The sequence below is a fragment of the Clarias gariepinus genome, chromosome 22 (genome assembly GCF_024256425.1).
Source record: "Clarias gariepinus isolate MV-2021 ecotype Netherlands chromosome 22, CGAR_prim_01v2, whole genome shotgun sequence".
Classification (NCBI taxonomy): domain Eukaryota; kingdom Metazoa; phylum Chordata; class Actinopteri; order Siluriformes; family Clariidae; genus Clarias; species Clarias gariepinus.
Window position 1 is genome coordinate 4539316 of NC_071121.1, and position 15768 is coordinate 4555083.

General features: G+C 39.5%; 1 protein-coding gene across 1 annotated transcript; it reads left to right on the plus strand.

The window, feature by feature from the left end:
* Positions 1-65: 65 nt before the first annotated feature.
* zgc:193593 (uncharacterized protein LOC564090 homolog) lies at positions 66-1581 on the plus strand. Its single transcript, XM_053482300.1, has 3 exons — positions 66-402; positions 1044-1146; positions 1270-1581. The coding sequence occupies exons 2-3, from the start codon at positions 1096-1098 to the stop codon at positions 1417-1419; spliced, it is 201 nt and encodes a 66-aa protein (XP_053338275.1). The 5' UTR covers positions 66-402; positions 1044-1095; the 3' UTR covers positions 1420-1581.
* Positions 1582-15768: the final 14187 nt, after the last annotated feature.

Genomic DNA, 15768 nt, shown 5'->3' on the forward strand with positions numbered 1-15768 from the left:
TGTAAAAAATTAAGCGTCTTTTTTCTGAACCCCTTTAAATCACATCTGCTTTTTAGCATTAAATAATGTGTGTTTAAACAGGTAGTTCCGCTACAGCCGTGTCACAGGTACTCCTCCCTGAATGTAACAGTAGGCCCAATTTATGTCGTTTATGTGTGACGTAACAGTAAGGAGCATAAGTCATCACTGACTTATGACTGAGCGTGTCACAGGCGCTCCTCACTGAAAATAACAGTGGCGGAAACGGTTAGGTCCAGGCCCAGCTCAGGGTGACTGAAACCCCGGATCAGACTATAACGTGTCTGCAGCGACAGAACACACGACATGCAGAAGTGAGGGCTGCTGGAAACATTGGATCAGCGTGAGGAGCAGGAGCGAGTTGACCACACACGCCATTCACGGGTAATTTTTTCTTTTTTAGGTAAAGAGGACTATAGTGAAAGAAACATCAAGGCAGATGGATATACTGTGTATTAGATCAATGGAAATAATAATAATAATAATAATGCATGGTAGTGTGGTTGTCGCCTTGCGCCTCCAGGTGTTCGATTCCCACCTTGTGTGCATGAAGTTTGCACTTTGGTTTCTTTTTTTCCCACAGTAGTCCTGTCTATGAATGAGTGCATGTTTGTGCACTGTTGAGGATTGGCACCCTGTCCAGACAGAATCCGATAACACACATTCACAGCAGAGGTGCACATATTTATGAGCAGATAAAAGATCCAAAGACTGGTTCTCACTAATTCTCTCTTTATGTATTGAGAGGAAATGTTTTGCTTTTTCGTATAAAATTTCAAACCAGTCTGTTTTAAAAGAATGGTAACACCCTGAGATTCCTGGACACACGTGCAGTGAAAACGTGGTGGGTTTTTCTCACACTTTGACAAGCAGAGGAGAAAGCAGGTACACAGCCATGTGACCTGTTACACAAGCAGCCTGTCGAGATAACTATCTCTAGAGAACTCTCAGAACAGAGCTTTGGCAAAGTGATGTGTCTGAGCGTGTGAGAGTGAATGCATATGTGTGTGTGTGTGTGTGTGTAGGTGCATGTGAACGAGACAGCTTTGTCCAGGAACCTGAACTGTGAGAAAAGTGATGTTGTCCCAATTTCGACGCCTGACACCAGGATATATTCGATACCTGCAGGTGAGAAAGAAAAAACGTTAATTTAATGTGACCTGTATATTATTCAAATATATTTATAATAAGTAATAAAGAAATTTACACTCGAAGTTTTTTGACTCCTGACTTTTGACTTTGCTCCTAAAGACTCGTGCAGCATGGAGCAGATGGGAGAACGAGGGATCTCTGGTGGCACGGTTCGCCATGCTGCTCGGCCTCATGGGTACTGGGATGTCAGGGTACGGTTCCCGTCAGCTCACTTTACACTACGAACCATCGCCACATCTGCTGCGCTGACGTAGAAGAGGAGAGAGGACGAGATAGAGGACTTGAAGCTTATTGAGTAATAATTAACATTTCTATATTATTTAATTCTGTGTCGTTTAATTTCTGTATCATTTCTTTATTTAAATAATAATCCTTAGTAGTCAGCCAAGCTCTCCGTGAATAGACAATCCCTTAGCACACTTACAAAGGTTTATTTCTTTACTTTGTACATATATATATATATATATATATATATATATATATATATATATATATATATATGTACAAAGTAAAGCTTATACAATATATAGCTCATACAAAAGAGTGTATGCATTTCATGTATTAATCACGTATCTTATTAACACTAGCTGTAAACCTGTCTTTAGCCGGTCATGATAATTAGAACCGGCCTTAAGATCTTGGCTGTCCATGGCAGTTTATGACAGCGTTACACTAACACTTAAGACTCCTTCGAAAAAGCTTGAGAAAATCTCCTTACAAACCATTTGTTCATATCAGTAATGACACCTTAGTCTGTGTCTGCAAAAGAAGTCCCTGTGTGCAATGAATAGCCATCATATTAACGCCATCCATCCATCTACTGTAGGAACCTCTGTTGTCCAACTAGGGACCATAGAGGCCAATAGTGACACACACTGTTTTTACTCTGCACTCTGTCTTTGGAGTGTGGGATTTAAAAACCCACCAAGCACAGGAAGAACATGCACACAGACCCTCAGGCGGAAATCAGAAATCCAGACCCTGGAGGTGTAAGGTATCAGTGCTAACCACTAAACCACTGTGCCGACAATATTAACACCACATAATAATAAATAACACATCAACCCCTGTTATCGGTTATATAATGACTGGATCATCAGGGACACCAAGGCTCACCGATGTCCTTATGGAGAAAAGGCCAGCCTGTCTGGTCCGATCCTAAAGAAAAGCCAGTGCCGGGCAAATTGCTGAAAAAAATCAATGCTGGTTATGATAGAGCACCCAGTGCACCAGAGCCAACAGGTAAAGAGCCCAAGGGTGCTAATCCAGCCTCTGAACCCCCTAGATCCCAATCTAATGGACGCCCCACCCTGCCACTCACAGCACCTGAAGGATCTGCTGATAATATCGCATGCCAGACACCACGGCACACCTCATCCTGTGGGGTCATGCCCCAGGGCTTAAAAAGGGCAGAAAAGGGGAAGCTACAGAATATTAAGCATAAGGTTTTGCACCGTAAAGCCATGGCCGGTCTGTGTAACTATAGAAACCATACCATACTACAACAAATGTATTAAAGGATGGATTTTTAATCCAATTCACATTTTGTCAAATTCAGCACATTTTGATCATCTGGCCCAGTTAGCCTTGGTACTGTACGGTGTGTTCATGAATGTACTGGGCGAATCTTTTAAATAGATAATTTAATATTTAATAATATGAATAATATAGATATGTGTTTTCTTTATTAGGAGACAAACTTTAGAGGAACGTCTAAACGTTCTGCACTTTCTAGGTGAAAAAATGACCATCTGTAATTTTTAAAAAGGAGAAAGAGAGAAAGAGAGAGAGAGAAAGAGAGCGAAAGAGAACCTTGAGAAAGAGTTCCTTCAAATTCCTTAGATCTTAATCCACATGAACATATTTGGGTTGTGCTTGGGGTCATAAATGTCTGATCCATGGAGGCCCCAGTTCATAATCTGCTGCTGGGATTGTGTTAATTGTTTGATTTTGCATTATTATAGAGTTTATTATTTCCCAATAACGGCACTGTGTACAGTATAATTTATTTATTAACAGCATCAGTGAGGACACTGAAAGTGTTATCATGATGAAACCAAGATTGCCGAGTCATGCGATGAAGAGACCGTGCCTCGGATTAAACCAGGAAAAACACGTTAATCCGCTCTTCCTAATCTGATTGGCGCCTGGTGCATGGCGTCAACCGTAACATCGACGTCAAGTCAAACCCCTGTGTGTAGGAGACAGTGTGAAGGACTGGAGCCGAGACAAGATCAGGACAAGATCTTATCATGGGATCAGACTTTTATATAGACGGTCGAGGGACGTGAAAGCACAGGTCTTTCTCAGGTCTTTCTCAGGTCTTTCTCAGCAGTCGAGAGAGGGACAAGTGCTTCTGTCAAATGTCTGAGCTCACTGTACTGTACAGGGTTTTTCTGTTTTTAGTAAGATGCCAAATGTATAATTTTAGAGTTGCTGATATTCCTTTATTTATTTTCTCTGCTGTGTTTGACTGTAATAAATGTATTGTTTGTACTTATTAAAAGAAATAGACGTACATCAATGTGAATAATGTATTTAATAAAGATGAAAATCACTTAAAAGTCTTAAAGTAAAAAAACATTTACATTTTACACACACACACACACACACACAAACACACACACGCCAAGACCTCCAGTATTTTCAACGCACACACGCACACACACACACACACACGTATACACACACACACGTATATATATACACACACACACACGTATACACACACACACGTATATATATACACACACACACACACACACACGTACACACACACACATGTATATATACACACACACACACACACATGCACACACACACACATTCACACCCATTTACACACACACATGCCAACACCCCCAATACCTTTATCACACACACACACACGCAAACACACACACACACACACACACACACACACATACACAAATATACACACACACGCCAAGACCTCCAGTATTTTCAACACACACACACACACGTATACACACACACACGTATATACACACACACACACACACACACGCACACACGTATACACACACATGAATATACACACACACACACACGTATACACACATACACACACACACACACACACACACACACACACACCTACAAATGCCAACACCCCTAATACTTTTAACACACACATACAAAAATAAATAATAATATAATAAACTTGTTAATGGACACATTCATCAATATACCAGTATAATATATTGTAGGCGTGTGTGTGTGTGTGTGTGTGTGTGTGTGCTTTTAGACAGTCACTTACAGGCATTACAACATTGTTGACGAAGTGACCCAGTTCACTAATCTGTGCAAATCCAAACCTCTCTGCACACACACACACACACACACACACTCCTCATGATTACACATAACATGAATGCAGAAAGATTTTTAATGAGCACAGGGTTGAGTTACACGCCCACTCCCACCACGGGCCGCTCAGATGGACGGTCCACGTTAAATGAAATTTCCTGAAAGGTGATACGCCGAAGTCCTCTGAGTGCACGTTATCTATCTTACAGCATTGTTTGGTGTGTGTTATCTCCCCGAGAGAGCGAGAGAGAGAAGCTCAGTCAGGATGAGTCAGCTCTACTGAGACCTCACTCCTCAGAGAGTGAAGAAATCTCTGCTTTTTATTGATTAACCTGTTACAATATGATGAACGCTATCGGAAAACAATCAGTGATGCTGTAGTTTCGTGCGACCTGATGTGAAGAAAGTTGACGATGATTTTTCATGTAATAAGATCTGTTTTAGAAAGATTTCCTTTTTTTGTTTTTAAAAACCACAACTTGTCATGGAATCAAAAAACTGAAACCCTGAAGACGTTCTTTAATGAAAAACGGTGAAAAAACGTACCACCCCGAAACACTGACACCGGAGACCCCTGACAGAAATCTACACCAGATTGATGAATGATGCATTTGTCTGAGAAATAACAATATATCCTTTAATCCTCACTCACTCTCACCGCTTTATCGTGTATACAGGGTCGCGGAGGGGCCTGGAGCCTATCCCAGGAGACTTAGCGCACAAGGCGGGGTACATACTGGACAAGGTGCCAATCCATCGCAGGGCACACACTCGTACACTACGGGCAATTTGGGAATGCCAATTAGACTAATCTGCATGTCTTTGGACTGTGGAGGGAACCAGAGTACCCATAGAAAACCCACCGAGCACAAGGAGAACATGCAAACTCCATGCACGCAGAAACCCCGGACCCTGGAGGTGCCACCATAATTTTGAATATCATCCATGAGACAGACTCGATTCCCGTCTCTGTGTGCATAGAGTTTGCATGTTCTCCCCGTGCTTGGTGGGTTTCATCCGGGTACTCCGGTTTCCTCCCACAGTCCAAAGATATGCAGATGAGGTTGATTGGTGTTCCCAAATTGCCCGTAGTGAGTGTATGTGTGTGTGTGTGTGTGTGTGTGCCCTGTGATGGAATGGCACCCTGTCCAGGGTGTACCCCACCTCGTGCTCTAAGTCTCGCTGTCCTGCTGTACGTTCATGAGAAAAGAAAGGCGTGAAGAGCTCCAGACAAAGAGAGCGAAATGTCATAGCAGAGATCCATGCAGAAGCACACCGTGTGCCGAGCAGGGAGACAAAATGTTCTTCGGTGAAATAAAGGTTAAGGACAACAAGTCCCCTCTGATCTACAAGCATCTGCAGTTCTCTGGCTTTATAGCTTGGACGTGTGCCATTCCAGAGAGAGACTTGGTGCAGCGTGTGCCAAAAGTTTAAAAAGCAGAGCTTGCATAAACAAAGTGGAAAATTCTATTTAGGTACATGTGCCATTCAACTGATAATATTAAAAGCCACAGTTCAGTTTTATATCAATTTAAATTGAATCTGAAACTTATTTGTTTTGCTTGAGGACCGTCACAAAAATGCCAGACTGACTCCTAACCACAGATGTAGTTCTTGAATGAGTGCGCAAGGAGTGACCGTGACACTTAAACACTCTTATAGAGATGACATGAGGAAGAAACACTAAGAGATTTTAAAGGCAACTCCGAACTAATTTTGTAGAAATAACAACTTTTAAAACTGCAAAGTTGACAAACTTCAATTAACAGCACGTCATAGGGTGTTTTATCCCTTTTATACCAGCTTGCTATTATATCAGTCTGTCCATCCATCTAGGAACCTCTGTACTCCAACTAGGGGCCGTAGTAGCTAATGGTGATTACCGTTGTATTTATTAGGGAAATTAGGGAACGCCAATTAGCGTAATCTGCATGTTTTTGGTGAGCACTGTCGCCTTGCACCTCCACGAACCGGGTTCGTTTCCCGGCCAGACTCGATTTATCTCTGTGTGTGTGGAGTTTGCATGTTCTCCCCATGTTTGGTGGGTTTCCTCTGGGTACTCTGGTTTTCTCCCACAGGTAAAAGACATGCAGATTAGGCTAATTTAGTGTGTGAGTGTATGTGTGTGTGCCCTGCAATGAATTGGCACCCTGTTCAGGGTGCACCCTGCCTTAAGCCCTAAGTTTCTTGGGATAGGCTCCAGCCCCCCCCCCTCCCCCCCCGCGGCCCTAAATACAAGATAAAGCGGTATAGAAGACGAGTGAGTAAGTGCATGTCTTTGGAGTTTGGAAGGAAACCTACAAAAGCCTTGGGAAGAACATGCAAACTTTATGCACACAGACCCCGAGGCGGTATTCGAACCCGGAATCTGGAGGGGCAAGGCGACAGTACTAACCACAACGCCACCGTGTGCCTCAAGTATTATTATTATTATCCAATATATTATATTAATCTCCAGTTTGTCATATTACTTGAAAAAAAACACAAAGCAATTAATCTGGTAGATTTTCAGCTTTACCTTTTACAAAAAGCACTGACACTAGAGACTCCTTCCAAAAACAGCACTAACCATTCAAACAAAGTATTCTACAGAGATGTGATATAAATAGAAATAATGAATAAAGACTTTTTAGGTACAATATCTCTGAAAAGAGAATGTCATTTCATGATCTGAAAATGCCGTCACTGTGATTGTGATGGTGAAATCTTTGATTAAGAACATTTTGCCTGTATATCAGTGTTTATCTTAGTGATTTTATTTCATTTCATCCTATTTCAAAACAGCCCTAGGCAATACTTTCACTGGGTGTGTCCTCGAGGAGCTTTAAATCATCTCTCTTTCTCTCTCTTTGATCATAATCTAAGGGCTTCATCATGTAAGATCTCTCTCTCTCTCTCTCTCTAACATGCGTATCCAATATATGGCATTTTCCGCTTCACTTATCTGTGATATTTTACAAAAAAGTATGCTCATCAGAAGTGCATAAGAAACCCACACATCCCCAAGCGCACACAAAAAAACACACTAATGTATTTCTGGCTTTGATCTTTTTTACAGAAAAACAAAATAAAAAACTTTAACCTTGTCTGACCCTATTACCACATTAATGCTTATCCAGCTATCATAGAACAAACTCACAACTCACAGTGCCATCTGTTTACACACAACATGAATAAATGAGTACAGGTGACCTTACTCTCACCCTTTACCTTTCAGCGTAGACATGGACGTAGACCTGCATGAGGATGTGAACCACACAGTGACTCCGTGAGGGTATAACACTGGGCGCATTATGCACCAAACAGAGAATCTGGAGCTGTTCCACAAGATCATTGAGTACTCAGTAAGTAAGGAATGAAACACCCGGGGTTGTGCTGTTGTAGAAAAAGATCAATGATGTTGTGGTGTGAGGCGGCCCGAGACAAAACAGAGTTACTGTTACAATCCTAAAGTGGATTATTTTCCTAAAACAGAAGTTTTTCATTCCTCAAACATGACAATAAAGAAAAATTAGCATCAAGAATGTCTTCCAAAATGTTTCAACCATAGTATGATTGCCGTTCGAGTCAAACCGGGACTTTTGACTGTTCAGATTAACAGAAAAAAGTTATGAAAGTAAAAAATTCTCTATATAATCCCCTGCTGCACTTATGCTCATACCCCAGTGTTTCACTAGTGCTTGGATACCATTAGGGTAGAACGTTTTTTTTTCAGTTATCCAGAACCATGATCGGACTACCTGCCTCACGCTGGCCTCCCAGGAACTCCTTTAACCTCTCAAACATGCGAAAATGGTAGGAGCAAAAACTCCAAGCTTAGTTCCTGTAATGTGCAAGTGCTGTTGGTTTATGATTGTGTGTACAGTTTCTACAGACAGATGTGGCTCGTTCGCAAGTTGGCGCACAAATATAAACCTATAAGGTGAACCAACGAGATTGGTGCGGTAAAAACGTTATAGATGATGAGTGAATAGTTTAGTAAAAGGTTCAAATCCCAGCACCAATAAGTCGCCATCGTTGGGCCCCTAAACAAGGCCCTTAACCCTTAGGTGCTCAGATGTATAATGTATAATGTGACAAAGATAAGGGCGTCTGTCAAATGCTACAAAAGTAAATGTCGAAGTCACACATACACAACAGATGTGAAGGCTAGAAAGTGTGTAAAAAAACAAACAAACACTCGGGAGTATTCCTGTAATTCACGCTCGACTGCAAGTGAACGCAAGTGACGGTCTGGTAGTTCTCTCCAGCTCAGTTGTTTACATCCACACACCTGAGATGTTTGGCAGCAATTAATGACATGCCAAGGGTGGACTCAGTGACTACTCTATGCCTAGTGACTAGTGCGTCACATGCAAATAACACTACTGTGCAAATGCAAATGAATGCAACGTCAAAGATTGAAGCCTGTTTACAGTTTCAGTTTTAGAGTGAAGTATTCCGAGACTTGTAAAGTATCTGTGCATGCGGGTTACTGATCATAGTCTATCCAGACTACGTTTAGGGCTGAAGCTGTGTCGCAGTGTAATTTAGAGCAGAAGCAAGATCATGTGTTAAACATTTAATTTATTTAAGAAATGGTATGAAATTCTTTAAAGCTCACATATTACACCTTTTTTAAGCGAGATAACATAAGTAATAGGCGACATGGTGGCACTGTGGCCTCGCACCTTCAGGGTTAAGGGTTTGATGCCCACGTCAAGTCTGTGTGTGTGTGTGTGTGTGAGAGTTTGTATGTTCTCATCATGCTTGGTTTCTCCTGGTACTCCGGTTTCCTCCTACAGTCCAAATATATGCAGATTAAACTAATTGGCGTTCCCAAATGTCTTGTAGTGTGTAAATGCATGCGTGAATGTTGACCAGATGTTCTACTACAGTCATAAAAATAGGAATAAATACAACGGTCTCCATTGGCCTGCACGGTCCCTAATTGGACTACAGAGGTTCCTAGATGGATGGATGGATGGATGGATGGATGGAAGCTCCATATCAACCCTATTTAAAAAACCGTATACGTATTCTGTCATGAAATAACACTCTTAAATCCAAACATAATGGATCTGTTGCTATTAAAATAATAGCCTGAAGTTTTATGTATCCTGCTTCAGTGTGCAATACAACTTAAGGTAAGCGAAATTAGCCCCAACAGCAGAGCTTTTGCCATGTCTTGATTTTGGCTTTGACATGCAATAGCTCTCTAATGCTCCAGGTCATGACACAAACCCTGATGGGTCCGTTTGGGGTAAATAATGCCCGAAGCTGCAAAACGTGCACTATAGTGCTGTTACTTTCTAAACATAATGTTTCGATTTACTGTTATTACAGCAAACGGTTTTCTCCTGCACATGGCGCCCATTTACAGGACGTTCACTATGTCTGCCTTAACAAGTCTCTGAGCTATTACAGTCATGGTGAAGAAGTCATATCACAGAAAAAGTATTCTGCATTCTAACTGGACCAAAGGTGTTGATTCATTATCTATACAACAGTTTGGTGTGTAATTCAAATGTGCTACAGTATATGCATGTACTTAGTCTAATATGTTCAGATTATTCACAGGGTTTTGCATCATGGATATACAAGGTTATACAGCTAATAATAAATAGATGACACTGATCCGCCATAACATTATGATATGCATAATATTAAATACGACTCCTTTTTTTTTACATCACAATAACAGAGATGCACTGTGTGTTCTGACACTACACTTTCTATCAAAACCAGCATTAACCTTTTCATCAATTTGATCTACAATCGCGCCTCTAATGGATCGGACTACACGGACTACCAGCCTTCACTCCTCATATGTATCAGTAAGTTTTCCTTTCTTGGATCACTTCTCACAGTAGCTACATTTTCAATATCCTCTTACTGCGGCGTCTGGAAGTGGGTGGGATACGTATTAGGTGGCAAGAGAATCTTTTTTTTCCCTGAAGTTGGTGTGAATTCCATGAAGTTGAAGCATAAAACTTGGGCAAGCATAAAAATTTCAGTGACTTTGACAAGAGCCAAATTGTGATGGCTAGAAAACTGGGTCAGTGCAGCTTCAAAACTGCAGCTCTTGTGGGATGTTCCTGGTCTGCGCTGGTCAGGACATACCAAAAGTGATCCATAGAAGGAAGGGTGGTTGGTGGCCAAGGCTCATTGATGCACATGGGTACTGAAGCTGGCACGTGTAGTCCGATCCAATAGAAGAACTAGTGTAGGCGGGTGGGTGCATGATGTTAGTGCATGTTGCTATTTAACAGTGAGAATAAAAACAGTAATAAACTGTAAGGAGATGTTTATGGAAGGAGTCTCCAGTGTCACCTCCTTGGAACATTTTAATACGTTTTCTGTCATAAGAAAGCCTTCAGGACAAAGATGGAGGACTTTTCTGGTTTTTTTGCTTAAATGAAATGCTAAAGAAGTAAAAGAGGGCCTGATGAGAGAATTTCTGTTTATATATTTTATAATATATGTGATAACAGCGACTAGGTTAAATGAAAGGTCAAAAATTGTATTGCTTAAAATTTTTTATTGCTTCGTCTAAAAAAAGTCTATACCTTTACAGAAAAGCCTTTGACTATTTGGGTAGTAGAGACCCTTTACTTCGTGATGAGATCACACGACACTACCTGGGTGTTGATTATTTTCCTAGAACAGCACAACCTGAAGTGTTTTAGTCCTTACACATCGTTCACTACCTGATCTTCTCCAGTGTAACTTCATTATACTGTCTATGTGTATATGAATGATTCTATTGATACCAGCGCCTTCACTCCTACTGTACGTAACCTAGTATAAATGTTTCCCTTATAACTCATTTGCCAGGCAAGCAGTCAATAAATATGAACAAAAGGTGACCTGTTCCTGTTAAAAATAACCGTTTATATAAAAAGATCTTCATCTGTAAGACACATCCTCCCAGAGACAGGAGTTCTTTTACAGGGGAAAGAATTTGTGGGTCTGTGTTACCGACATAGCTTAAAGTAAACACAGGAGTGTTTCAGTTTCCACCTAATCCTATTTGGGGAGTGTAAAACCTTAGGGAAAGGAGAAATAACTAGTGTTGGACATTCGGATAGAATTACACAACAGCAGCATTGCTAAGATGTGATCTCATGTTTGGTGGGCTGATTATTGGATAAGACTGTTATTATTAAACTAACATTAAGCAGATTAGTTTCTTAAAATGCTGGCGGAAGTAAACATACTCTAAATATGGTCAAATGCTTGGATTATTAACTTTTTAAATATATATACTTTTTATTTTTATTTTAAATAATGCCTTGTCTAGTTCTCAGCATGGGCGCCCCTAGAGATTTTGGGCCCCTTGAAAACCCAATACACCGGGCCCCGAACCATGATGAAGTTAACGCTGTTCGACTGCCATTGCATTTTAAACGGCACGATGGAAATAGAAAGGCTTTGAGAGAGAAAAAAGGTTCTGTTAAAACAAGAGAAGGGATTGCAGTGATGTATTGATCCAGTCTCTGGTCTTAGGCACCACCAGAAGTCCAATAGACCTAAAAGCAGGAGTGTAGGAGCTCGGAGAGATAAGGCAGTGCAAGGTATTGCTGAGTAAGTGTGTATTGGATTGTCTGTGCGATGAGTAAACAGCATAACTATTGGAGTATAGGTGAGATCTGGGATGTACGAGTAAGAGATCATAAAAAAAACATGTTTATTTGTCTATTTAAAAGTTTACCAAATGTCAAAGAAGGAAGAGGAAATTACAGTACACCAACAATAAGTGTTATTATATTGTGCCAATATTTTTTTTATTTAGAAGAGGTTGTGTTGTCGAAAACATGATACTTAGATCACGATTTATTTTTTCAAAAAGTGTAATCAGTGACTCTATCTATATCAAATAAATTGTTTGAGAGTTTACACAGAATAGTTTTTTTAAAGTTTAGAAAGTAACATTTTTAGTTTTTTTTTTTTTTTAGTTGGAGTAAGTCATATTTTTAGATCTTGAATCCACTCATGTTCTTGAAGTGGGAGGAAGGTGTGATGCAATGAACCAACTAAAACAGGGATAAACTAAGATTAGAGCTATTTTGGGAGGTGCTGCCTGTTTCCGGGATTTCGAAACAATTGAACAAATTGATATCACATTGGTTCTAGAAATTCAAGGGGAAAAAATCAGGCAGAGTTGCATAAATGATACCCGTGATTTTCATCAGAGACTTAAAAAGGAGTTAACATCTATATCAACTCAAAACTTTTGTGCTTTAGAGAGTTAGATGCGAATGGGTCAAAGATATGTCTTGTCAAGGTTGGAGTATATCCACAGTTATACATCAAGGATTCTAAAAGGAGGGTCAAATTGTGCAGAAGTAGAATGCGAAACCCATCATTATGTGGCCAAAGCTACTGTATATAGTAGTTTATTTTCATTATTATTTCCCTAACACACTGAAGCTTTTTTTCCTGATAGGTCTCACTAACAAGTGGTTTATGGACACACAGCTGGTTGGTGTGAACGTTGTTTTTTTTATGATGGAACTTCACCAACTGTTTTAGTTGGAATCATGGTTATTACATTTTTCTTTTTCCAAGCACATTTCTTCCATATACAGTATGATATTTCAGTGCTAGCTTGGTTTTAATTAATAATAATGCTTTGGATGTTTTCTTTGCTTGATGCATGTTTGTCCCCTTTTTTGAAAATTCGACTTTGTTTTCCCCAATCATCGTGGCTATTATAGCTATTTGATGCTATGGTTACAGTAAGTGAGCGTAATTCAAACATCAGAAACGTAAAAACGCACTGGTCTATAAAGAATGTGTTGTGTCAGAGCTCAGAAATAGAAGGCTCTAATAAATAATTTAAATACTGTTTAGGTTTGTAATGAGATGGGCTGTGGGGGTTATAGTATATTACTGTCTTTAAAAAAAATGAATAAATGAATACAGTTAATGCAGAATGAGGAGGAGCTGTGGTGAGAAAGTAAGAGTGTGAGCTTGAGGCTCATTGCCTTTTTTTTTTTTTTGGATTTTCAGCCTAATATACTGTACGTGAACCTCTGATATTTTTATCTAGGGAGTCTAGCACAGCTTCAGAAATTTGCCAGATCTCTAAAAAAAAAAAAAAAAAAACAGCTTCAAGCTGGTGTAGCCTACTCTGATATTTAAAAAAAAAATTAACTTGTTTGCTGTAGCGCAAATTGGCTTTTTTAGTAAAAATGGTAGCTAGTGAAAAGGGTGAAGGGTATTATTCATTAGATTCTTCTTATTATTATTTCTTGTATCTATAATCTTAGTAACAGGCTTGAATTATTAGGAAGTTGTTGGAGGAATTTAAGCAATGCGAACAATATTGAAAAATTTATTAAATATTTGGGACGTACTCTTCTCTTGGCTATTCTGTTAGAAAGAGTCTGGGTGATAAATCTTTCTGTTTGTTGTGTGTTTTACTTTTCCTTGAACTGGGTAACTGGGTTTCAGTAACAGGGTTCAACATACACAAACAACCAAGAAGTAAAGAGACACCCATAACTGTATGATAAAAATTTATTATAAAATTACTGAAATTATTGCTGTTATTATCTTATTATTAGATCCCAGATAATAGACCCACCTTGACGCATGTCTAGAAGTGAGAATTTCAAAGACAATTTAGATTAAATTCTGTTGCTCACTTTGGACGGTCACAGAGACAAATACAGTAGTTAAGAATCTTAAAATACTCCTTTCCATTGTTAACAGAATTACAGTAAATAAAAAGGGGTAAAACATCAGCAGCCTCACAACCTGATTGATCTGGGCCTTCTGAAAGGCGTCTTTGTGCTGTTCAAAGATCTATTGAAAACAGCCTTTGTTTAAAAGCTTTAAAAGTGGCAGAAATATTCCAAATTAGACCAAGAACAACTAGGTTATTATGAATGTGCAGGCAGTATTAACTAGCTCATTAATTATTAACTCATTTCAACCATGACTAATATCAAGAAGTGGTGTCTACTTAATTTTTGCACATTTGTATATTCGATGGGAAACATAATTTTATAAAGGGAGTTAATTAAAAGGAGGTCATTGGGAATGACATGAATGTGTTTACCTTTAATTTACACACATAACAATTTCACCCGACAAAAAAACATGCATTTGGTCATCTCTCTATAGCCCTTACCCGTATTCTGTACTATAGAATATTTTTTAATAACGTTTATATATTTTTATTTTAGAATAAGCACTGTAGCTTCGCACCACCAGCGTCCAGGGTTCAATTCCCGCCTCAGGTCTGTGTGTATGGAGCATGTTCTCCCTGTGCTTGATGGATTTCCTCCCACAGTCCAAAGAGGCCCGTAATGTATGAATGTACTTTATATGTGTGTGTGTGTGTGTGTGTGTGTGTGTAATGGATTGGCATCCTGTCCAGGGTGTACCCTGCCTCGTGCCTGAATAAGCCTCCAGGGATAGGCTCCAGGCTTCCTGTGACCCTATACAGGATAAAGCAGTATAAACGATGAACAAATGAATGAATATAGAAGACGGCTACTCTGCCTCTGGGGATATTTGATATTATGATATTATTAGATATTACAACTTGGATCCTGGAGGTGCAAGATGACAGTGCTGACCACTAAGCCACCATGCTGCCAGAGGTGAGATTGGGCAAGACGACAATGCTGACCACTAATCCAAAATACACGTATAATAAAAAAAAAAAAAAGTATTAATTTTTTTTTATTATTTTTACAGTAGCATAGCGGTTAGTGCTATGACCTTGCCCCTCCACGGTTGAGGGTTCAATTCTCACAGGCAATTTGGAAACGCTGATCAGGCTACCCTTCATGCCTTTGGACTGTTTGAGAAAACTGGCGTACCTGTAGGAAACCCACCAACAGCACAGAGAGAACATGCAAACTCCATGAACACAGACCCAAGGTGGGAATCGAACCCTCGACCCTTGTCAACCATGTTTTTTTAATTTTTGCTATAACTTTTTTAAAAATTTCTTAATATTCTAAGTGTGTATGTTTTAAAAATATTCATAAGGAAATCCCTAACCCCAATCACAATTAACAATGAGACCTCCCTACTGTTGAGACAGTTACTGTTCTTATTGTTTTTCTTAATATGGATGTTTTACTGATGTTATTTATAATGTAATCAATTTTCTATAATTGCTTTGGCAACTATATATATATATATATATATATATATATATATATATATATTTATTTTTTTTACATTCATGCCAATGAAGCCCTTATGAACTAAACTAATCCAGAATATTGGAGGAACACTCCAGCTAACGGTTTTGGAAACACACTA

Excerpts from the sequence above, each read along its gene's own strand:
- zgc:193593 (XM_053482300.1), top strand. The coding sequence starts at position 1,096 with ATGTTGTCCCAATTTCGACGCCTGACACCAGGATATATTCGATACCTG. Across the intron at positions 1,147-1,269 it reads GATATATTCGATACCTGCAG|ACTCGTGCAGCATGGAGCAG; the intron begins GTGAGAAAGAAA and ends TTGCTCCTAAAG.